Genomic DNA, 26,009 nt, shown 5'->3' on the forward strand with positions numbered 1-26,009 from the left:
ATCCTGCTTACAGCAAGTGAAATAAGTATTAAACACGTCACCAAATTTCTAATTGTGCTACTGACATGACTTTTTAAAAGGTTCAAGCTGAAGGTTTTACAATGGCCCTCACACTCCCCTGATCTGAACATCACTGAAAATCTGTGGCTAGACCTCAAAAGAGCAGTGTATGCAAGACTACCCAGGAATCTCACAGACCTGAAAGACTTTTTCCGAGGAAAAATGGATGAAAATCCCCCCCTCAAACAAGAATTGAAAGACTCTTGGTCGGCCACAAAAAGCGTTTACAAGCTATACTTGCCAAAGGGGGTGTTACTAGATACTAACCATGCAGGGTGCCCAAACTTTAGCATCAGCCCATTTTTCTTTTACTTTTTAAAAATTACAGAAAAAAATTAAAAAATCTGGAAAAAAAACCCCAAAATTATATAGATTTTATTTTTTGCCAAAAATGCAAAGGAAGCGTGTTGTCATTAACTTTTATACTTTAGAGATCATTTCATATTCAACTTACTTAACTGTTCACAATAACAGTAACTTTTGACCAGGGGTGCCCAAACTTATACATGTCACTGTATAAGTGTCCCACTCCCCCCAAATCCTGTATTCCTTAATGGCATATTAAGGGAGTCCCACTCCCCCATCCTGCCTCTATTCTCTTCGTCCTCATCACGTGGCATCCTCGTCTGTAGCAGTGCAGAGGCAGGCATCAGTGTGACCATTATGGTGTATGACATCACTGCCATGCGCCACCTGCCAACCTCTAATTGGCTGGCTGGTCTGTGTTCTGCTTTGCATTTCAGCTGAATGTGAGTCCTTTGATGCACATCCAGCTGGAAAAGGAGTTGGCATTGGAGGGCCCCCCCTTAACGTTGGTGCAGTCGCATTCACACTTTCTGAGATCGTTACACCCCGACTGTAGTCACCTCAGATTGTGGGGTTGGGGCCTGAGCAGTTACCCAGTTGGCCCTACCTCCTAACCTTAATGCTGACCCTGACAAGCTAATATTTCCACAACGAAGTGGGGCAGTATGAAAATATAAGATGTAATAGTGGCTGCAGAGCTGAATTATACATGAGTCCAGCATAACATGCTACAACTGGTGAAAGGTTTTGTTTTAAATTTTTCTTGAGTTCATTGCGGAACTTGCCTTCATCAAAAGAAATGTTTTTTTTTTTGTTTTTTTTTCTTGTACTGCTGAAGTACAAATTGTACATTATGTACTGACGACAAGCTGCAGGGCTACCCAAACTACTTATGAAGGTGTGCAATACTGTTTTCAGAATTACCATAGAACTAGAGTTGAATGACCTTTCTTGCTTGCATTTTTTTTATTTGTTTCTAATTAGTACTTTTTGCCTTTTAGATTAAAGGTTGGTCTTCAAGTGGTTGCTGTGAAAGCCCCAGGTTTCGGAGATAACAGGAAAAATAATCTAAAAGATATGGCAATTGCCACTGGAGGAGTTGTAAGTCACTTTAACTCAAGAAATGTCTTATCCATATATATATATATGTGTGTGTGTGTGTGTGTGTGTGTGTGTATATGGATATATGTGTGTGTGTATATGGATATATGTGTGTGTGTGTATATATGTATATATGTGTGTGTATATATGTGTGTGTGTGTGTGTGTGTGTATGTATATATGTATATGTATGTATATATAATGTGTGTGTGTGTGTGTGTGTGTGTGTGTGTGTATATATATGTGTGTGTGTATGTATATATACACTGTACTGCCCGGGTTAATAACTGCTGTTAACAAAATACAATGTATTAACAAAAATGTATTCTGTACACAAAAACCACAAAACAAATAGATAGAAATGTAATTATTACATTGTTGCCAATATTAACCAATCAGAGCTCAGATTAATTAACTGCAGCAAAATAGAAGCTAAGCTGTGATTGGTTGCTATTGGCAGCCTGATAAATCTCCAGGCAACAGAAAGCCCTCCCCCCTGACAGTATATATTAGCTCACACAATAGACAGGTCATGTGACTGACAGCTGCCGTATTTCCTATGTGGTACATTTGTTGTTCTTGTAGTTTGGCTGCTTATTAAGCAGATTTTTATTTTTGAAGGATAATACCAGACTGGTGTATGTGTGCTGAGGGTGGTATATGTGTTCAAGCACGTGGTAGTGTGTGGCGCATTTTGTGTGTGTGTTCATATCCCAGAGTGTGGCGAGTATCCCATGTCGGGGCCCCACCCCAGCAACTGTACAGTATATCTTTGGCGCCATCGCTCTCATTCTTTAAGTCTCCCTTGTTGACATCTGGCAGCTGTCAATTTGCCCCCAACACTTTTCGTTTCACTTTTTCCCCATTATGTAGATAGGGGCAAAATTGATTGGTAAATTGGAACGCGCGAGGTTAAAATTTCGCCTCACAACATAGCACCCGGCGCTGACCGGGATAGTAAATGTCTGTTTCTCTCTCATTCTCGGTCTGTCTCCTGTATATATCTTTTCTCCTCCTCCTCCTCCTCCTCCACCTCCTACTACTGCTACTGCTACTACTACTACTACTACCATTCCATATAAGGGCGTGGCTGCGCATTCATCTGAAGTTCTGGCTGCACTGTGGCTCCCAGCTCCATTCGCTTTAATGGAGGCAGGTTTTTGGGTGAATAACTGTAAAGAGCGGGGTTAATATTTCCCCTCAAAACATAGCATATGACGCTCTCGGGGTCCAGAAGTGTGTGTGCAAAATTTTGTGGCTGTAGCTGCGAGGGTGCAGATGCCAATCCCGGGGACACACAGATATATATCTATAACAAAAATCATACATGAACTACACAATACGTAAATTCTAGAATACCCGATGCGTAGAATCGGGCCACCTTCTAGTAAATATATACACGTATGTATGTATGTATATATATGTATGTATGTATATATATATATGATGTTGTTGTGTGTAGTTACCAAGTGTTTGTGTAGGGCGCTGTACATGTTCTGGGTGTGGCGGGGGGTGAGAGCGGTGTTGTATGTGTGTTGTGTTGTTTGTGGAGCGCTGTGTGTCTGTCGCGTTTTGTGTGTTGCGCGGTTTGTGTGAGTGTGGTGTGTTTTGGGGGGAGGTATGTTTTGTGCAATGTGTGTGTTGTGCGGTATGTGCGTATATTTATGTATGCCGCGGTGTTTGGGTGTTGGGTGTGTGCAGCGTTGTCTGTTTGTGTGGGTGTCTGTGTATGGCGGTGTTTGTGGTTCCCTGTGTGTGTTGGGGGGAGGTGTGCACCCCCCATCATGCCCCATCCCCTATGCTGCGCACTCCCCATCGTGCTCCATCCCCCATGCTGCGCACTCCCCATCGTGCTCCATCCCCCATGCTGCGCACTCCCCATCGTGCTCCATCCCCCATGCTGCGCACTCCCCATCGTGCTCCATCCCCCATGCTGCGCACTCCCCATCGTGCTCCATCCCCCATGCTGCGCACTCCCCATCGTGCTACATCCCCCATGCTGCGCACTCCCCATCGTGCTACATCCCCCATGCTGCGCACTCCCCATCGTGCTACATCCCCCATGCTGCGCACTCCCCATCGTGCTACATCCCCCATGCTGCGCACCCCCCATCGTGCTCCATCCCCCATGCTGCGCACCCCCCATCGTGCTACATCCCCCATGCTGCGCACCCCCCATCGTGCTACATCCCCCATGCTATAATAGTTCTCCTATTATACTCAGAGAGGAGTATAATAGGTGGACTGTAATAGGAGGAGTAGTCCTGGGGGGAGAGGAGTATAATGCCGGCTCCCTGCACATGTGTACCGGGAGCCGGTGTACACTGGTAACTATGATACACATCGGGTAACCAAGGGACCTTAGTTACCCAATGTGTATAATGGTTACCAGCGTTCACGGGCTCCGTCAAGATCCCAGCATCGCAAGGTTATGTCTGGCGCTGCTGGGATCCTGACGGAGCCGGTGTAGAAGCAAGCGATATCCCAGCATGTTGTGAGTGTGTGGATGTGTGAGGTGTGTGTGTGTGTGTGTACTCACCTAGGAGTCGGAGCTCCGTGTCAGTTGGGCCAGAGCGAGCGTGCATTGCGTGAGGGGGGCGGGGCCTGCAGAGAGCCGGGGCGAGAGGCCAATCCGTGGGGGGGGGGCGGGGCCATGGCGAGCCCAGCGGCCAATCAGCTTTGTGTCACCGTAAGGACACAATTTTGGAGCATGACAGACAGACAGACAGACAGACAGACAGACAGACAGACAGACAGACAGACAGACAGACAGACAGACAGACAGACAGACAGACAGACAGACAGACAGACAGACAGACAGACAGACATATATATATATGAGAGAGAGATTTCTCGGACGCCTCATTGGGGGACACAGGACCATGGGTGTTATGCTGCCTATCCATAGGAGGGCACGAAGTAGATACAAAAAGCATTAGCTCCTCCTCTGCAGTATACACCCCCTGGCCAGGCAGCCTCAGTTTTAGCTTAGTGTCTATAGGAGGCACATCCTTTCAAGGTTTTGTTATTTTTTGAGGACGACTGTTTCCCTTAGGGACCGATCTCCCAATACCATCAACGGGCGGGAACGCGGAGTGTTGCCTCCACGTACCCCCTCCTGCGACACTGGATTCTGCGCTGCCTTTTACTGGACGACAGGTCCCACAGACACCGATTTTCCAGAGCCCAGGGCAGAGGCACAATTCCTCAGCCCCTTTTTGCAGGCTCTGAGTTGATACATTGCACCTGTGTGGCCGGACACAGCAGGCTGACTCTATTTCCACTGCCTGGATTGAGGCAGTGTTAAGGTGAGATCCCCCCTGACTGGTTTCCCAGACAAAGGGAGAAAGACTGTGCAGGGAAGGCTCCCAGGACTGCTGAATTTAGTCTTTTATTCCCACCACAGCTACGTGCTGGCTGGAGGAGGGGAAAGTCCCTTGCTGATTTGCAGGGACTCCTGCAGAGATAATCTACTGGTAGCTGTGTGCTGACTGGAGGGAGGGGGAGAAACTGTCACAGAAGCTCCCTTCCCGCCGTATTTTACTACCGACAGCAGGGGAGCACACTGACTTCTTCTTGGCGCTCTTTTAGCGCTAAGCCCCGCCCACCCCGCGGGCCATAAGCCCCCCCTTCCCCCGGAAAACGCGCGAAGATCTCCACAGAGACTCATTCCTGAAGACGCAGGGCCATCGGCTGATTCTGGTGAGGTACACCGAAGCAAACACAATCCTTGCTTCCCACTGCTTCACTTGTAGCTCTGCATATCATTTCTCCCCCTCCTGGCATACTCCTATTAGGAATATGCAGAACTCTAAGGGTACTAAGAGTGCTAAGGCTCACATAGTCTATTATTTAGCCTGCACTGCCTGCCACGCTGAGCTACCACGTAAACAAGACACCCCCCCCCCCCCCCCCCCCCCGCGCCGCAACCGTCAGCCCAGAGCCTAGGGCTCCCAGCCCACCGGAATGGGCACAGTTTCTGTCCCAATCCATGGAAAAACTGTCACAGAACCTGGTGCTGGCTATGCAATGTCTTCCTCCACACCCTTCTGGGCCCCTGGACGGAACGCAGCCCGAGGATACCCCTATGGAGGATTCTTCTGAGGTAATCCAGGCCCATGCTTCACCGGTTGCAGGGATCAGGAAAAGGGCACACGGCCGGGTGTCTCCAGCGGGCTCTCCCTCGGGAGCACACAGGGCAGGCTCTCCCACACGCTCCATTGCTTCTGAAGAGCTGGAGGAGGGAGAATTCTGTTTGTACCAGGATGATTCCTTGGTTTCACAATCCCCAGATCATCAAACTGCAATAGACTCCCTTATAGCAGCAATCAACCAAACTCTGCATGTGGAGGATCCCCCATCCACTACCATTGACCATGCGGTCTCCTTTTAAGAGGGCAAGGAAACCCCAAAAGGTTTTCGCTGATCACCCAGAGTTTCAGAATATACTCACAAAGCAAAGGGAGAAGCCTGACAGGCGCTTCAGTAACCGTAAACTCATGGAGTCCCGGTACCCTTTTGCCTCACCTGCCCCTAAGGGCTGGGTCTCCCCCCCCCCTTCCCCCCTCCCGGTATCCCGCCTTGCCACAAAAACGCTCCTGTCTTTACCCGATGGTTCCTCCATCAAGGACCCGACAGACAGGTGGAGCACCTCGCCCACTCTGCCTTTTGAGGCTGCGGGTTCCTCCCTCTCGCCCTCCTTTGCCTCTGTGTGGGTCACAAAGGCGATCTCTGTCTGGGCAGAATCCCTTAACACTTCGCTTGAGGAATCCCAGTTCCCTCGTACCGTCACAGAGGTAACAGCTAAAATTGCCGCTGCGACGGAGTACCTCATGCAGGCCTCCATTGATGCTGCTACCTGCGCAGCTTTTGCCGCCTCAAATACCATAGCCATCCGTAGAGCTCTCTGGCTCCGACAATGGCGAAGCGGACTCTGCTTCCAAGAAGTCTCTCACGGACCTTCCCTTTTTTCCAGACCGATTGTTTGGCGAACGTCTGGACAAGCTCATTTCTGACGCCACGGGAGGAAAGGGTACCTCCCTTCCCCAGCTGAAATCCAGGACGTCCTTCCCCAGACGTCCACAGTCCTCGTTCCGCTCCTTTCGGAACTCATTTGGCCACTAGTCGCGGACTACGCAGGGACCGACCTTCTTAGCTCTCCCCGAAACCTACTTCGTCATGGCAGCCTAGACCGAAACAGTCCAGGACTAGGGAGACTCGTCCACGACGTTTTCCCCCCCTCATGACTCCTTTGGCGCTCCGGAAGACACACTCATTGTAGGGGGTCGACTGCGGCTCTTTCAACACATCTGGGCTGCCGCCTCAGACGACAAATGGGTGGAAGACCTTGTGTCTTCCGGTTACCACATAGAATTTCTGACCAGACCCCCGAGTCGGTTCCTTCTCTCAAACCGCCCAAAGACTCAAACGACGCGAGGTATTTTTCTCAGCAATCCACTCGCTCCAAACAGCAGGAGTGATAATACTCGTCCCAGACGACGAAGTTCAGGGGGTTTTATTCCAACCTCTTTGTGGTCCCCAAAAAGGATCGGTCAGTTCGACCCATCCTGGACCTCAAACACCTAAACAAACATGTGCACGTACGGAGATTCAGAATGGAGTCCCTAAGGTCCATTATTGCATCCATGGTCGAAGGGGAATTCCTCGCCTCCATAGACATCAAGGACGCGTACCTGCACATACCCATCGCTCCAGATTACCAAAAGTTCCTCCGCTTCGTAGTTCAGGACTCCCATTTTCAATTCATAGCCCTATCCTTCGGCCTTGCCACCGCACCAAGGGTCTTCACCAAAGTCATGGCGGCCGCCATGAGCGTCCTTCACGCCAGGGGAGTAGTCGTTCTCCCTTACTTGGACGACCTCCTCATCAAGGCCCCCCTCCTTCCGCGACCTCTCAACCAGCGTACAGATCACCGTGGACACCCTATCCCGCTTAGGGTGGCTACTGAATCTAGACAAATCATCCCCGGTCCCAGCACGATCCATCACCTTCCTGGGCATGTCCCTGGACACCCGTCGGGGCTTGATCCTTCTCCCTCAGGACAAGGCGATCGCTCTTCGACAAGCGGTACGCTGCCTTCTACGTCCTCCGTCTCTCTCCATTCGATTCAGCATGAAGGTGCTAGGCAGGATGGTGGTGGCTATGGAGGCAGTACCCTTTGCTCAACTGCACCTCTGCCCACTGCAGCTAGCCCTTCTAGCTGCCTGGGACAAGAGCCCCTTCTCCCTGGACAAACATCTTCACCTGACGCCTTCAATCAGGTATGCACTCCACTGGTGGCTTCGGTCCTCATCCCGATCGATGGGGAGATCTTTTCTCCCAGTGAACTGGCTGGTCCTGACCACGGACGCCAGCCTCCTAGGCTGGGGAGCAGTGTACCGGCACCACACTGCTTAAGGACGTTGGACACCTCAGGAGTCTTCCCTACCCATAAACATCCTGGAAATCCGCGCGATCTTCCTCGCGCTCAGGGCGTTCTGCCCTCTGCTAGCGGGTCGTCAGTCGAGTCCAATCGGACAATGCGACAGCTGTAGCCTATATCAATCGGCAGGGGGGGGACCCGCAGCAAAGCGGCTTATCTCGAGGCCCACAAGATCCTCAGCTGGGCAGAATCGACTGGGTCAGTGATATCAGCGGTACACATACCGGGGGTAGAGAACTGGGCAGCAGACTTTGAGTCGCCAAGGCCTGGCCGCCGGAAAATGATTTCTCCACCCAGAAGTGTTTCTACACATCTGCACTCGCTGGGGCTCACCAGACGTGGATCTAATGGCCTCAAGGTTGAACGCAAAGTTATCCGCATTCATAGGCAGGTCACGCGACCCGCAGTCAATCGGCGCGGATGCTCTAGTCTGCTCCTGGCACCACTTCCGCCTGCCTTACATATTTCCACCTCTACCCCTGCTGCCGCGGGTAATCAGGAAGATCAAGGCAGAGGGAGTCCCGGTGATACTGATAGCACCGGACTGCCCCATGCGCGCCTGGTACGCCGAATTAGTACAATGCTCGCAGACGTGCCGTGGCGCCTTCCAGACATCCCAGACTTGCTGACCCAAGGGCCCATTTCCCATCAGAACTCCAGAGCCCTGAAGCTGACGGCATGGCCATTGAGACCTGGGTATTAACAAGAGTGGGATTCTCCCCCTCGGTTATCTCCACCATTATCAGCACCCGAAAGCCTGCTTCATCCCACATTTACCACCGTACGTGGAAAATCTTCCTTTCATGGTGCAGGGAAACTAACGTCCAGCCTATGCCTCTGGCCATCCCCAAAATTCTCGACTTTCTGCAGTCTGGCTTGCAAGCGGGGTTGGCTCTCAGTTCCCTTTAAAGGGCAGGTCTCAGCGCTCTCAATCTTCTACCAATGCCGCCTGGCTCAAAAACCGCAAGTCAAGACCTTCCTCGAGGGCGTTTCCCATCTAGTTCCCCCGTACAAACGGCCGCTGGACCCATGGGATCTCATTCTGGACGGTCTCCAGAGGTCTTCCTTTGAACCTCTCAAGGAATCCTCCCTTGCTCTTCTGTCCTGGAAGGTAACATTCCTGGTGGCAATTACGTCAATCAGACGGGTTTCGGAGCTGGCAGCACTCTCTTGCCGCGAGCTTTTTCTGATCTTTCACCAGGACAAGGTGGTTCTGCGCCCCCTTCCTGATTTTCTTCCAAAGGTTCCTACCCTGTTTCATTTGAACGAGGACATTGTTCTGCCTTCATTTTGTCCACACCCAGTTCATAGGCTGCAAAGGTCTCTGCATTCGTTAGACCTCATCAGAGCTCTCAGATATTACATATCCAGGACAGCCCCCTTTAGGAAAAAGGACTCTTTGTTCGTCATTCCTGAGGGGCCTAAGAAGGGACAGGCAGCTTCAAAAGCAACTCTGGCTCGCTGGATTCCCTCTGCTATCCAGGAAGTCTACTGCTTGCAACTCAAGCCCATTCCTAGTGGGCTGCGGGCTCATTCCACGCGAGCAGTTGGCGCTTCGTGGGCCATTCGGCATCAGGCTTCAGTGGAACAGGTGTGTAAGGCTGCGACCTGGTCTAGCCTACATACTTTTTCAAAGCATTACAGAGTCCATACCCAGGTTTCAGCTGAGGCAAGTGTGGGTAGGAAAATTCTGCAAACGGCAGTAGAGCACCTCTCTCGGTAGGCGCTCCAGGCTGTCTGGGACTGGTTCCTAGTCCTTGGGTTGTGTTGTCTTCTTTTATGTTTCCCACCCATGGGCTGCTTTAGGACGTCCCATGGTCGTGTGTCCCCCAATGAGGCGTCAGAGAAAAACGGATTTTTGTGTACTCACCGTAAAATCGTTTTCTCTTAGCCATCATTGGGAGACACAGCACCCACCCTGTTGCCCTGCGGGGCCTTGGTTCTCTCAGTACCTTATTTGGTTATGACTCTCTTTTTTCTCATGTTCCTCTATTGAGAAGTTTTTACTGTTTTTTTTTTTTTTTTTTTTTTTTTTTCCTCGTAATGCTTGTGTACTAAACCTGAGGTTTCCTGGCCCGGCCAGGGGGTGTATACTGCCGAGGAGGAGCTAATGCTTTTTGCATCTACTTAGTGTCCTCTTATGGTTAGGCAGCATAACACCCATGGTCCTGTGTCCCCCAATGATGGCTAAAAAAACGATTTTACGTTGAGTACACAAAAATCTATATAGAGAGAGAGAGAGAATATACACACACGCATAGATAGATAGATATATAGAGAGAGAGAGATATAGAGTGAGATATTATATATATATATATATATATATATATATATATATATATATATATATATATATATATATATATATATATATATATATATATATATATATATATATATATATATATATATATATATAATCTCTAACACACGTGTGTATAATGTATATATTTTATACACACACATGTACACACATATATATATATATATATATATATATATATATATATATATTATACACACACACATATAATGTATATATGTGAGTGTATAAAATATTATACATATATACATGTACACACATATATGTGTGTGTGTATAAAATATTATACATACACATATGTGTGTATATGTATAATATATTTTATACACATATATACATTGTGTAGATGTGTGTGTGTGTGTGTGTGTGTATATATGTGTGTGTGTGTGTGTATATAATATATATGTGTATATATATTTATTGTAATGTGGGGGCGTGACCGGATGCTGAACTGAATGGGCGTCTGAGACTTGTGCCCCCTGATCACCAACCTTAAAAGCGGCTGAAGGCAATCAGACCGAAGGAGGCTGTAAATCACAGATAAGTGCAGCTGAAGTGCAGGGGAACAGATCGTTATAGACACGGTGCGGGGGAGGAAGAAGTGGGAGAAACCAGGCAAAGTTTCTGTATTTGAAGCTGCCAGTAATACAATCCAAGATGGCCACCGTTGTTTGCCTCATGGAGGAGATGGTAGCACTGATAATGGTGATGGTGTGCATCAGCATCCTGGACTGAGGAGCAGATCACAGCGTGATTCTCACACTCTTAAGGCCACGTCACACTAAGCAACATCGCTGCTAAGGAACAACTTTTGTGACGTGGCTTCGATGTTGCTAGTGATGTTGCTGTGTGTGACATCCAGCAACAACCCGGCCCCTGCTGTGAGGTCGTTGGTTGTTGCTGAATGTCCTGGACCATTTTTTAGTTGTTGCTCTCCCACTGTGAAGCACACATCGCTGTGTGTGACAGCGACAGAGCAACAACTAATGTGCAGGCAGCAGGAGCCGGCTTCTGCGGACGCTGGTAACCACGGTAAACATCGGGTAACCAAGAAGCCCTTACCTTGGTTACCCGGTATTTACCTTCGTTACCAGCGTCCGCCGCTCTCAGCTGTCAGTGCCGACTCCCTGCTCTCTGTGTACTGTGGCTAGGAGTGCAGAGAGCAGGGAGTCGGCAGTGTGAGAGCGGCGGACGCTGGTAACGAAGGTAAATATCGAGTAACCAAGGTAAGGGCTTCTTGGTTACCTGATGTTTACCGTGGTTACCAGCGTCCGTAGAAGCTGGCTCCTGCTGCCTGCACACATAGCAGAGTACATATCGGGTAATTAACCCGATGTGTACTGTGGCTAGGTGTGCAGGGAGCCAGCGCTAAGTGGTGTGCGCTGGTAACCAAGGTAAATATCGGGTTGGTTACCCGATATTTACCTTAGTTACCAAGCGCAGCATGCTTCCACGCGGCGCTGGGGGCTGGTTGCTGGTGAGATATGCCTGTGTGACAGCTCACCAGCAACCCGTGTAGCGATGCTCCAGCGATCCCTGCCAGGTCAGGTTGCTGGTGGGATCGCTGGAGCGTCGCTTAGTGTGACATCTCACCAGCGACCTCCTAGCAACTTACTAGCGATCCCTATCAGGTTGTATCGTTGTTGGGATCGCTGGTACGTTGCTTAGTGTGACTGGGCCTTTAATGGAGCCCCTTTATCATTAAACAGTGTTATCAGTCAGCCCTGCAGTCTCTGACCTTCTCTCCTGCTGGAGGTGCTAGCAGTCCTGGGTCTGCAGAATTACAGCCACCAAGCACAGCCCTGGTTAACCCTTCATGCTCCCCTAATAAAAGCTACAACTCAGCCCCTGTCACTGAGGATATACTCAGATCTGTTATGACAGAGCTGAAGCAAACCATCCACGCAGATATAACCTCGGTCGTTATTATGCTTAATAAAGAAATCACGCAGATTGGTGACAGAACCTCCACATATAGAGGGGAAACTGGAGGAGTACACCACAGCGCACAACCAGCTAGTAGATGCACATAATGAGGCGGACGATGAGATTACAGCCCTAAAACTGAAAATCGTGGACCTGGAAGACCGATCCAGACGCAATAACTTACGTTTCAGAGGGATTCCTGAGAACGTGCCCGCGGAGGCACTGACAGAGTTACTAACTGACTCTTTTACAGCACTAGTGCCGTCAGCAGAGCAGAGGGATCTACTGATTGATAGGGTGCACCGGATCCCCAAATCCAAATCCGTTCCCAGCTCCACACCACGGGACGTTATCGCCAGACTGCACTTCTATCATCTTAAAGAGGCAGGAACCAAGGCGGTGGCAGCAAACAAGCAAGAACTTCCAGAAAGATTCCAGAACATCCTGGTGTTCACCGACCTGTCTGCGGACACCCTGAATAGAAGGCGGGAATTCTCATCCGCAACCAAGATCCTGCGGGACAATAACATCACCTACAAATGGGGACACCCGGTAAAGCTCATCGTGATGAAAAATGGAGTCACACACGTCCTCGTGTCCCCTAGAGAGGCTATGACCCTGCTCCAAGACTGGTCCCTGACATCTGTGGACGAAGACACCAGCTCCCCGCTAAAGAAGAGACCTCCGATGCTGAACAAGGAATGGTCCTGAATAGGGACACCTTCATGCCACTTTATATTTTGATGCCATTTTCTATTTTGATGCCACTCTTTGTTTTGATTGGCAGGTTGGAGGGGCACGAGAATAACGTTTAGTTTCTCTCTCGTTTTATTCTCACCCCCCCACTGATACTGGATAGAAACGAATATCCAGTTGGTTCACGTAGAACCTGACTCTTAATTGTAACCTGTTGTAATTACTGTTTGCACCCTAACCCTTTGCTTCCCTTACCGTTACCTTATACTTGGTGATATATTGATTTTTGTTTTTCTTCTCTCATTACTATATCTGATGGTATTTAAAATTTCAACTATTAATGTGAAAGGTTTGAACAGCCCCTTTAAGAGATCGTTATTGTGGAAAGAGGCCCAGACGCCTAAAGTGGACATATGTGTCCAAGAGACTCTCTCCTAAACAGCGAGGACACACATAGACTAAAACATCAACATTACCCCCACATCTATGCCTCACATGCACTGAAAAAAGAAAAGAGGCGTAACGATTGCGATAAAGGACACTATAGCGTTCCAGCTCATTGATAAAATCCTAGATGACGAGGGCAGATATGTGATACTTATATGCAATATCAATAATAAGACTTACACAATCACTTCTATATACGCTCCCAATTCAGGACAAATCACCTTTATTAGAGAACTCATGACCAAATTATCCAAAATAAAACAAGGATCGCTACTAATCTGCGGAGACTTCAATATCGCCCCGATCCCCAATATAGACAAATTCTGGTGCTCCAAGAAAACATCCCAGTCCCATGCGCTGTCCCAATGCCTCCTGTGAGAAGAATTGTACGACACCTGGAGGGTCCTTCACGCCTCCGAACGGGACTATACATTTTACTCACATCCACATAAAATATACTCCAGAATCGACCTAATAGTGGTGGATAAGTGGCTCCTGCAAAATATACAATCGGCCCAAATAGGGAACATAACCTGGTCGGACCATGCTCCTATATCATGCCAAATAAGAGAGACTTATAATAACCCAACATATTTCCCATGGAGAATTAATAACCACTTAATATTCTCAGTATCAAATCCCAAATCAAAGACCTGTTACAGGAATATTTTGATATTAATAGAACCCCAGACATGTCCCCGACCACAGTGTGGTACGCCCACAAGGCGTACATAAGAGGACAGCTAATACAGATAGCAGCACAACACAAAAAGCGAAGAATGCGACAGATGGAGGAACTTCACAAAAGTATAGCAACATTAGAGGATGCCCATAAAAACAGCCCCTCACCCGCTATATACAAAGACCTACAAAAGGCAAGATAAGATCTATACCAACTACTCAAATATAAACACGAGCACAACATGAGGAGAAGCAAAGCCAAATATTACTGGCAGGGAAACAAGGCGAGCAAAATACTAGCCAATAAAATCAAAGCCAGACTAACAAAGCAAAGGATAGCTCATATACAAGACGCCCAAAAGAACAAAATATACAACCCTAAAGACATCGCCAACACCTTCACCAAATACTACTCCTCACTCTATAAGCTCAAAGATGACAATCTCATCCCACAACCCAGCGCTGAACTAATTAATAACTTCCTAAATAGTATATCACTACCCAAAATCCCAGAGGACAAACTCACGGCAATAAACCAACCCATAAGCCAAATAGAAATCCAACAAGCCATCCAAACATCTAAGAATAACAAATCCCCAGGACCGGACGGGATAACTAACGAATACTTCAAGACATTTTATCAAATATTGTCCCCACACCTATTACTAGTCTTCCAGAATATATTTGAAACAGGCCAAATACGAGATGAGATGCTACAGGCGACCATAGTCCCCCTCCCCAAACCAGGTAAAACACCCGACCAAACCAATAGCTTCAGGCCGATATCCCTACTGAATACCGACCTCAAGCTATACTCCAAAATCCTGGCAGGTAAAATCTCCGGTGTAATCCCCTCCCTGGTGCACAGAGACCAGGTTGGGTTTATCAAATCCAGACAGACGCTGGATGGCACCAGACGGATGATTCACCTCATCAGTGTGGTGGGGAGAGGCCGGACGCCTTCTCTGCTCCTATCACTGGACGCAGAGAAGGCGTTTGATCGGGTGCATTGGGGCTATCTATTTGAGGTTCTAACCAGATTTGGATTTACTGGCAGCATTTTTAATGCAATTACTTTACTATACTCTCATCCATCAGCGTCAGTTTTTGTCTCTGGAATGATGTCGGACAAGTTCCCTGTCACAAATGGGACGAGACAAGAGTGTCCGCTATCGCCCCTCATATTCGCCTTGGCGATTTGAACCTTTAGCGGAAAAAAATCAGATCTCGCCCAGTAATATCAGGAATCCAGGTGGACAGGACAGAACACAAAATAGGTCTGTTTGCGGACGACCTCATTCTAGCGATAACAAACCCCACGGAGTCATTACCGGCAGCAATGCAAATAATTGATGTTCTCCAGAATCTCATATTATAAACTAAACACGTCTAAATGTCAGGTATTAAACCTGACCCCATCCACAACGTACCCCAAAAAATTCAAGAACAAGTACCCCTTCAATTGGAATAATGGTAGTATTGAGTATTTAGGTATCCAGCTAACACTCTCGGCAGATAAAATGCGATCTCTGAATTATGAGCCCCTGAGGAGGAAAATCCAAGCTGACCTATTAAGAATGAAGAAACACGAGCTATCGTGGATGGGCAGGATAGCATCAGTGAAGATGTTCATTCTCCCGCAGATATTGTATCTGTTCCGTAATCTCCCCATCATATTCCCAATGAAAATACTAAAAGAGATACAAGCCATCCTTTCCAAACATATTTGGCAGGGAAAACAGCCGAGAGTCCAGGCGGACACACTCTACACCCCTAGAAGTAAGGGAGGCCTGGGATACCCCTCAGTGGTCCGCTACTACAGAGCCGCATTATTCGGGCATCTACGTTTCATGGGGAGCAATGACTATGACCGGCACTGGATAACCATTGAGAAATATCTGATTGGAGCCACCAGTGCCTCAGCCTTTTTCCATGCACACCACACTTTAATCCCTGGTAGGAATTTTAACATATCCCCAACCATAGACGCGATCCTGGAGCTATGGAAGATGTTAACTAATAAATTAGGCCTTATACAAATCGCACTCCTTAAGGCCCCCATAGAGACACTGGAGCATTGTATCCCTGACCTAAAGCTTAAAAACTGGAAACCATGTCAAATCACATCTATTGGGAATCTGTATGATGGGGAGGAATTAATCACATTCTCATCATTGCGAGATAGATACAATATACCACAAAGGGACTTCTACAAATATCTGCAGATCCAACATTTCCTATATGGAAGGAAGGAGCAGATGACAACTGCACCGCCATCCAAGCTGTATTCTGTTACTGAACCCCACCTCACAGATTAAAGCATTGTCTATAACCGTCATGGCGAACCTTTTACAGGCAGAGTGCCCAAACTGTAGCCCTAAACCCAATTTTTTTTCCGAAGTGCCAACCAATCCTATTATATAAAGAATTGATTTTAATCTTACCTTTGCCGTCTTCTCTTCAGCAGGGGGCATCACGCTCATGCATGCTTACCACGCATTGGAGCTGAGCCCTTGCCCTTTCCAGACACAGCAGTTGGATTGATCTTTCTGGGAAAAAAATTGCAGCATATTAGACAGAGATTTTAGCATGGAATGCAATCAGATGTCACCCTGTAATCCACATCTACATTTCAAAGTCTGAACATCTTGAAATCCCATAAAGACGTACGAGTGGCTCCCCTCCCCATCATTGTGTAGTTCTGTCCCCCTTCCTTGGCCACTTCCTGGTAAACATGTCCCCCATCCTGATATATATTTCCTACATTCTGGTATATTTGTCCCCATCACGGCCCCATCCTGGTAGAGATAATACATGTCTGCCATGCTGGAGGCTTCTCACCGCACTGCGGTGGCTTCGGCTAATTCCCTCGCTATCCGCAGGATCTTGTGGCTTCGAGAGTGGAAGGCAGATGCTTCTTCAAAGAAATACCTTACTGGGCTCCCTTTTTGCTGGGTCCAGGCTATTCGGTGAACAACTGGATGAAATTATTAAGGAAGCTACTGGCGGGAAGAGTACTTCCATGCCACAAACCAAAACCAGGAAACCTGTCCAGGGTAGGAACCAGTCGAGGTTTCATTCCTTTCGTTCCTCCAACTGGTCGTCCTCTAAGCCCTCGGCCTCGTCCACTAACTCAGCCAAGGACCAAAAATCCAACTGGCGCGCAAAGGCGCGTCCACAGAAGACCGCAGGAGCTGCTGCCACTAAGACAGCCTCCTCTTGACTCTGTCCGCGCCAGCAACGTCCTTAGTCGGTGGCAGGCTCTCCCACTTTGGTGACGTGTGGTTTCAACACGTTTCCGATCAGTGGGTGCGGGATGTCATCTCCCACGGCTACAGGATAGAATTCTCTTCCAGCCCGCCAAACAGATTTTTTCTCTCAACTCCCCCCTGTTCCAAGGCCGCCGCCTTCTATCAGGCCGTGGCATCCTTGCAGGCCAACGGAGTAATTGTACCGGTTCCCGCCCGGGAACGGGTCAGAGGTTTCTACTCAAATCTCTTCCTAGTCCCCAAAAAGGACGGTTCCTTCCGGCCCATCCTGGATCTCAAGCTTCTCAACAAGCATGTTCAGGTGCGGCATTTTCGCATGGAATCTCTGCGATCAGTCATTGCCTCAATGACCCAAGGGGATTTCCTGGCATCCATCGACATCAGAGATGCCTATCTGCATGTGCCAATTGCAGTTTCACGCCAGCGTTGGCTACGTTTTGCAATCTGAGAGGAACATTTCCAATTCGTGGCTCTCCCCTTCGGGTTAGCCACGGCCCCTCGGGTATTCACCAAGGTCATGGCAGCAGTGATTGCGGTTCTGCACCTCCAGGGGTTGGCAGTGATTCCTTACCTGGACGACCTTCTAGTCAAGGCCTCATCCAGCGCAGACTGTCAGCGGAGTGTCTCGCTCACTCTCGCCACTCTAGCCGAATTCGGGTGGCTGGTCAATCTGCCCAAATCCACTCTGACTCCGACCCAGAGTCTCACGTACCTAGGGATGCAGTTCAAGACTCTGCCGGCACTTGTGAAGTTGCCCTTGATCAAAAAGCAGCCCCTCCAACTGGCAGTGCGCTCTCTGCTGAGGCCCCGCCGTTATTCTATCAGGCACCTGATGCAGGTGCTGGGTCAGATGGTGGCGTCAATGGAGGCTGTTCCCTTTGCCCAGTTCCATCTGCAGCCGGACATTCTCCGCTGTTGGGTCAAGCGGCCTTCCTCCTTGCACAGGTTAGTGGCTCTGTCGCCACAGACCAGGAGCTCTCTTCAGTGGTGGCTTCGGCCCCTCTCTGTCTCAGGGACGCTCCTTCCTGGCTCCGTCCTGGGTGGTCCTCACCACGGATGCCAGTCTATCCGGCTGGGGAGCGGTATGTCTCCACCACCGAGCACAGGGCACTTGGACTCCGTCCGAGTCAGCCCTCTCGATCAATGTGCTGGAAACCAGAGCCGTGCTCCTGGCTCTCCTAGCTTTTCACCACCTATTGGCGGGCAAGCACATCAGAGTCCAGTCAGACAACGCGACAGCAGTTGCCTACATCAATCACCAAGGCGGGACACGCAGCCGCCTGACAATGTTGTGGAGGTACAACGTATCCTTCAATGGACGGAGGACTCAAAGTCCACCATATCCGCAGTCCACATCCCAGGCGTGGAAAACGGGGAGGCAGATTCTCAGCCATCAAACCGTGGACAGTGGTGAGTGGTCCCTGCATCCGGCAGTGTTTCAGTCAATCTGCCGCAAGTGGGGCACTCCGGACGTGGACCTAATGGCATTTCGTCACAACAACAAGGTTCCGATTTACGTGGCTCGCTCCCACGATCCTCAGGCCTTCGCAGCGGACGCTCTGGTTCAAGACTGGTCCCAGTTTCGTCTGTCCTACGTGTTTCCCCCTCTAGCTCTCTTGCCCAGAGTCCTGCGCAAGATCAGAATGGAGGGCCGTCGGGTCATCCTCATTGCTCCGGACTGGCCCAGGCGAGCTTGGTACCCAGACCTGCTCCATCTGTCCGTAGAGGTGCTGTGGCATCTTCCGGACCGTCCAGACCTTCTCTCACAAGGTCTGTTTTTCCGCCAGAATTCTGCGGCTCTCAGATTGACGGCGTGGCTCTTGAGTCCTGGATTTTGACGGCTTCTGGTATTCCTCCTGAAGTAATCTCCACTATGACTCGGGCCCGTAAGTCTTCCTCGGCCAAAATCTATCACAGGACTTGGAAAATTTTCCTGTCCTGGTGTCGCTCTTCCGGCCATGCTCCTTGGCCTTTTTCCTTGCCGACCCTTCTGTCCTTTCTACAGTCCGGTCTGCAGCTAGGACTGTCCCTCAATTCTCTCAAGGGACAAGTCTCGGCTCTGTCAGTGCTGTTCCAGCGGCGTATCGCCCGGCTGGCTCAGGTCCGTACCTTCATGCAGGGCGCGTCTCACATCATTCCGCCTTACCGGCGGCCCTTGGATCCCTGGGACCTCAATTTGGTCCTCACGGCCTTGCAGAAACCCCCCTTTGAGCCTCTTAGGGAGGTTTCTTTGTTTCGTCTTTCACAGAAAGTGGTCTTTCTAGTGGCCATAACTTCCCTCAGGAGAGTCTCTGATTTGGCTGCGCTCTCTTCGGAGTCACCTTTTTTGGTTTTTCATCAAGACAAGGTGGTTCTCCGTCTGACTCCGGACTTTCTCCCTAAGGTGTTTTCTCCTTTCCACCTTAACCAGGACATTACCCTGCCTTCCTTTTGTCCGGCTCCTGTTCATCGCTTTGAAAAAGCGTTGCATACTCTGGATCTGGTGCGGGCGCTCCGGATCTATGTGTCTCGCACCGCTGCTCTTAGGCGGTGCACCTCTCTTTTTGTGCTAACCACAGGTCGGCGTAAGGGCCTCTCTGCTTCTAAGCCGACCTTAGCCCGTTGGATTAGGTCGACCATTTCCGATGCCTACCAGTGTTCTCAGGTGCCTCCCGCACCGGGGATCAAGGCACACTCGACCAGAGCTGTCGGTGCCTCTTGGGCTTTCAGGCACCTGGCTACGGCTCAACAAGTCTGTCAGGCTGCCACTTGGACTACCCTGCATACCTTTTAAAAGCACTACCAAGTGCATGCTCATGCTTCGGCAGATGCGTGCTTGGGCAGACGTATCCTTCAGGTGGCTGTCGCCCATTTGTGAAGTTAGGTTCTGCCTACTTATTAGTTTTTCTGTTTATTCCCACCCAGGGACTGCTTTGGAACGTCCCAAGGTCTGGGTCTCCCAAAGGAACGATAAAGAAGAAGAGAATTTTGTTTACTTACCGTAAATTCTTTTTCTTATAGTTCCGTATTGGGAAACCCAGAACCCTCCCTGTTGCCTGTTGGCAGGTTCTTGTTCCGCGCGTTATCACCGTCTGTTGTCGTGGACAGAGTCTCCGGTTGTTCCGGTTCTTGCTCTGTTTTTACTTGTGGGTGGCTATTCTCCTTCAGCTTTTGGACTAAACTGGCTAGATCTGGTTCTCCAGGGGGTGTATAGGCTCAGAGGGAGGAGCTACACTTTTTAGTGTAGTACTTTGTGTGTCCTCCGGAGGCAGAAGCTAAACACCCAAGGTCTGGGTCTCCCAATACGGAACTATAAGAAAAAGAATTTACGGTAAGTAAACAAAATTCTCTTTTTTTTTTGCGGATGATATCATTCTGTTTCTATCTAACCCACAAGCACATTTACCAGTGATTATCGACATTCTTAATGTATTCGGCTCTTATTCGGGATTTAAAATTAATATTGACAAGAGCGAACTACTCCCCTTAACTGAAAAAGTACTACCCTCCAAAATAGCCCTCTAGGAGGGATAGCCGTTGCTTCATCGTTCATAACATACTTGGGTATTAAAATAGGACATACACCATCTTCACTATATTCCCTCAACTATCCTCCCCTATTAAATAAAATTATTACCAAACTAAAATCCTGGCAGGATCTTCCATTGTCATTTAGGCCTAAAACACACTTCCGCAAAAAAAATGTACGTGTCTCACGGTCCGTTTTTTCGGGTCAGTGTTCCGTATTTTAGGGGCGTTTCTCCGGTACGTATGGCATCCGTGTGATTGCGTATGCGAGCCGTGTGTGTGTGTGTAATGTTCGTATTGACAAAAAATACGTACGTGTGCTGTCCGTGTGCTGTCCGTTTTTAAAGGCCCGCATTCTTACCCAATTATCGTTGTTAATCATTCATCATGAGATCCTGGTGTTTTTGTTTGCCATCAATTGACCTGATTGGTAACAAGTGTTTCAGATTTTGTGATTAAAAACGGACACTGACGATACGTGCTGAACACGGACATACTCTGTGTGCGGTCCGTGCAGGCACTGACCCATAGACTAAAGCGGGTCTGTGCCTGCGTCCTGCCGGCATATATATATATATATATATATATATAATTATACACCGTATTTTTCGGACTATAAGACGTACCCTTGTTTTAGAGGAGGAAAAAATAGAAAAAAATAAAATTAAAGTAAAAGAATGTGGTCATGACACACTGTTATTTTACTGCTGACAGTGTTACTGAGGTAATAATATCCCCAAATTCTGTCCTCATCCTCCTTTCTGGGTACCTTGTATATATGGCCCCCATCGTGGAATATGTATGTTCCCCATCATTATATGTGTGATCCTCCAATCTGGATTGTGTGTGTGTGTATATAATGTGTGTGTCTGTGTGTATATAGTTATATAGTGTGCGTGTATGTGTGTGTAAGGATAGATATATATATATATATATATATATATATATATATAGATATATATATATATATATATATATATATATAGATATATAGATATATATATATATCTATATATATATATATATATTATAGTATGTATATAGTATGTATATATATATATATTTCTTTGTCGCTCCTTATTGGGAGACCCAGACAATTGGGTGTATAGGCTATGCCTCCGGAGGCCGCACAAAGTATTACACTAAAAGTGTAAAGCCCCTCCCCTTCTGCCTATACACCTCCCGTGCTTCCACGGGCTCCTCAGTTTTTTGCTTTGTGCGAAGGAGGCAGACATGCACGCATAGCTCCACAGCTTAGTCAGCAGCAGCTGCTGACTATGTCGGATGGAAGAAAAGAGGGCCCATAACAGGGCCCCCAGCATGCTCCCTTCTCACCCCACTCTTGTCGGCGGTGTTGTTAAGGTTGAGGTACCCATTGCGGGTACGGAGGCTGGAGCCCACATGCTGTTTTCCTTCCCCATCCCCCTTAGGGCTCTGGGCGAAGTGGGATCCTTTCGGTCTCCAGGCACAGGAGACCGTGCTCCATCCACAGCTCCTGTGGACCCTGCTGGATAGGAGCCGAGTATCGTTCAGGGACATGGCCCTGCTACTTTAAGGTACTCTGTGTCCCCGTGGGGACCGCGCACAGCAACACTCCAGCATTGCTGGGTGTGCTAGTGCACCGGGGACCGCAGCGCTGACTGCGTTTTGTGCCATTACACACTGCAGCGTCGCTGAGTGTGTTAGTGTATGGGGACTGCCGCGCTGACCGCCGCCGCCATTGTTTTCACTGCGGAGCGGCTGGGACTGTTAGTGCGCCGGGGACTTCCGCGCCGACCGCGCTTATACGGCGGCCGCGCTTATAACTCGAGTCCCTGGCTTTTGCGGCCTTGTCTCTTTTCTTCCCGCCCCCAGCCCTGCCAGTCAGGTGAAGGGCGGGACGCTGTACAGGACGGCAGCACTGAGGGCTGGAGCATGCTTTGCATACTCCACCCCCCTCACTGTGCACAGTGGGGCACCAGTTCCCGCACTTTCTGGGTCACGCCCACGGCTCCCTCCTCTCATCAGGACGCCGGCAGCCATTCCTGTCAGCTCCCCTGACGCTGCAGAGGGGAGACAAGCTCTGGGGGACCCAGGCAGGGATGCTGGTGGCCACACAACCGCTTTAAGCGGGCGGTAATCAGCTCCTGAGCTGGGCCCACTTGTGCAGAAGTGTAATTATAGATTATAAACATATTACACTGTATGGTGCACGGTGGATTTCTGGCTATATACCCTATTGTGTTGCTCAGGGGAGACAACAGCATGGCACCCACAAGATGCAGGGGTGCCAAAACACAGGCTTAATATGCTGCCTGCGCCGCATGTATGACCTCGCTACCGGCAGGTTCCACTGACCCTCATTATGTGCACTGCTCGACCCCTGTGGCACTTGCTCAGCCAGAGCCTCTGCTAAGGAGGGCCCAGGGGGAATCACCAGCTAACACTGTCCAGGTGACAGGGACGGAGTTTACAGTTTTTACTGACAGACTTCTGAGACTATAGCTAAGATTCTAGAAGCTTTGCAGTCCAGACCGGTATCTCAGACCATGGGCACTGTGGAATCATTGCCCCCTGGTTCCCCTCAGTTGGAACAACAATGTTCTCCCGGGGTGTCTCATAGATCCCAGAGTGAGGTCTCTGACATGGAACGCACCCCCATACCGCCTAAGCGAGCTCGCTATGACTTCCCCTCGACATCATCACAATGTTCAGGGTCTCAGCGAGAGGACTCTATGATGAAGCGGAGGTAGCTGATCAGGATTCTGATCCTGAAGCCGCTCTCAACCTTGATACTCCTGATGGGGACGCCATAGTGAATAATCTTATTGCGTCCATCAATCAAATGTTGGATATTTCTCCCTCAGCTCCTCCAGTAGAGGAGTCAGCTTCTCAGCAGGAGAAATTCCGTTTTAGGTTTCCTAAGCGTACAACGAGTATGTTTATGGACCACTCTGACTTCAGAGAGGCAGTCCAGAAACACCGAGCTTGTCCAGATACGCGTTTTTCCAAGCGCCTTAAGGATACACGTTACCCCTTCCCCCCTGACGTGGTCAAGGGCTGGAATCAGTGTCCCAAGGTGGATCCTCCAATCTCCAGACTGGCGGCTAGATCCATAGTTGCAGTGGAAGATGGAGCTTCACTCAAGGATGCCACTGACAGACAGATGGAGCTCTGGTTGAAATCCATCTATGAAGCTATCGGCGCGTCTTTTGCTCCAGCATTCGCAGCCGTATGGGCACTCCAAGCTATCTCAGCTGGTCAGGCGCAAATTGACGCACTCACATGTACTTCTGCGCCGCAGGTGGCGTCCATAACCTCTCAAACGTCGGCATTTGCGTCCTACGCTATTAATGCTGTCCTGGACTCTGCGAGCCGTACGGCGGTTGCAGCCGCCAATTCGGTGGCAATACGCAGGGCCTTGTGGCTACGGGAATGGAAGGCAGATTCGGCTTCCAAAAAGTGCTTAACGGGTTTGCCATTTTCTGGCGACCGTTTGTTTGGTGAGAGATTGGATGAAATCATCAAACAATCCAAGGGAAAGGAAACATCCTTACCCCAGGCCAAACCGAAAACACCCCAACAGAGGAGAGGACAGTCGAGGTTTCGGTCCTTTCGAGGGGCGGGCAGGTCCCAATTCTCCTCGTCCAAAAGGCCTCAGAAGGATCAGAGGAACTCCGACGCATGGCGGTCTAAATCACGCCCTAAAAAGACCGCCGGAGGTGCCGCTTCCAAGGCGGCTTCCTCATGAAGGATAGAGTTCAGCTCTCGTCCTCCGACTCGATTCTTCAGAACATCGCCGCCTCCCGAGCGAGCCGAGGCGCTTCTGCAGGCGGTGGGCATTCTGAAAGCAGAAGGAGTGGTGGTCCCGGTTCCTCTTCAGCAACAGGGTCACGGTTTCTACTCCAACCTGTTTGTGGTTCCAAAGAAGGACGGGTCCTTCCGTCCTGTTTTGGACCTAAAACTGCTCAACAAACACGTAATGACCAGGCGGTTCCGGATGGAATCCCTTTGCTCCGTCATCGCCTCAATGTCCCAAGGAGATTTCCTCGCATCGATCGATATCAAGGATGCTTATCTCCACGTACCGATTGCTCCAGAGCATCAGCGCTTCCTGCGCTTCGCCATAGGAGACGAACACCTTCAGTTCGCGGCACTGCCGTTCGGCCTGGCGACAGCCCCAAGGGTTTTCACCAAGGTCATGGCTACAGTAGTTGCGGTCCTCCACTCTCAGGGTCACTCGGTGATACCTTACTTAGACGATCTGCTGGTAAAGGCACCCTCTCAAGAGGCATGCCAACACAGCCTCAACGTTACTCTGGACACTCTCCAGAGTTTCGGGTGGATCATCAATTTTCCAAAGTCAAATCTGACACCGGTCCAATCGCTGACATATTTTGGCATGGAGTTTCATACTCTTCCAGCGATAGTGAAGCTTCCGCTGGACAAACAGCGTTCACTACAGACAGGGGTGCAATCTCTCCTTCAAGGTCGGTCACACCGCTTGAGGCGCCTCATGCACTTCCTGGGGAAGATGGTGGCAGCAATGGAGGCAGTCCCTTTCGCGCAGTTTCACCTGCGTCCTCTTCAATGGGACATCCTACGCAAATGGGACAGGATGCCGACGTCCCTAGACAGGAACGTCTCCCTCTCTCAGGCAACCAAAGCTTCCCTTCGGTGGTGGCTTCTTCCCACCTCATTATCGAGGGGGAAATCCTTCCTACCCCCATCCTGGGCGGTGGTCACGACGGACGCGAGTCTGTCAGGGTGGGGAGCAGTCTTTCTCCACCACAGGGCTCAGGGTACGTGGACTCAGCAAGAGTCCTCACTTCAGAGCAATGTTCTGGAGATCAGGGCAGTGTATCTTGCCCTGAAAGCGTTCCAGCAGTGGCTGGAAGGCAAGCAGATCCGAATTCAGTCGGACAACTCCACAGCGGTGGCATACATCAACCACCAAGGTGGAACACGCAGTCGGCAAGCCTTCCAGGAAGTCCGGCGGATTTTGATGTGGGTGGAAGCCACGGCCTCCACCATCTCCGCAGTTCACATCCCGGGCGTAGAAAACTGGGAAGCAGACTTTCTCAGTCGCCAGGGCATGGACGCAGGGGAATGGTCCCTTCACCCGGACGTGTTTCAGGAGATCTGTTGCCGCTGGGGGATGCCGGACGTCGACCTAATGGCGTCACGGCACAACAACAAGGTCCCAACATTCATGGCTCGATCTCAAGATCACAGAGCTCTGGCGGCAGACGCCTTAGTTCAGGATTGGTCGC

General features: G+C 49.6%; 1 protein-coding gene across 2 annotated transcripts in view; it reads left to right on the forward strand.

Annotated features, from left to right (window-relative positions):
- HSPD1 (heat shock protein family D (Hsp60) member 1) overlaps positions 1–26,009 on the forward strand; it is a 282,968-nt gene that overhangs the window by 192,318 nt on the left and 64,641 nt on the right. For both annotated transcript variants that reach the window (XM_075317799.1, XM_075317798.1), the window contains exon 8: positions 1,368–1,467. In XM_075317799.1, the coding sequence (XP_075173914.1) occupies positions 1,368–1,467 (100 nt within the window). The remainder of the gene's footprint in view (positions 1–1,367; positions 1,468–26,009) is intronic.

This window comes from Anomaloglossus baeobatrachus, chromosome 7 (genome assembly GCF_048569485.1).
Source record: "Anomaloglossus baeobatrachus isolate aAnoBae1 chromosome 7, aAnoBae1.hap1, whole genome shotgun sequence".
NCBI classification, from domain to species: Eukaryota; Metazoa; Chordata; class Amphibia; order Anura; family Aromobatidae; genus Anomaloglossus; species Anomaloglossus baeobatrachus.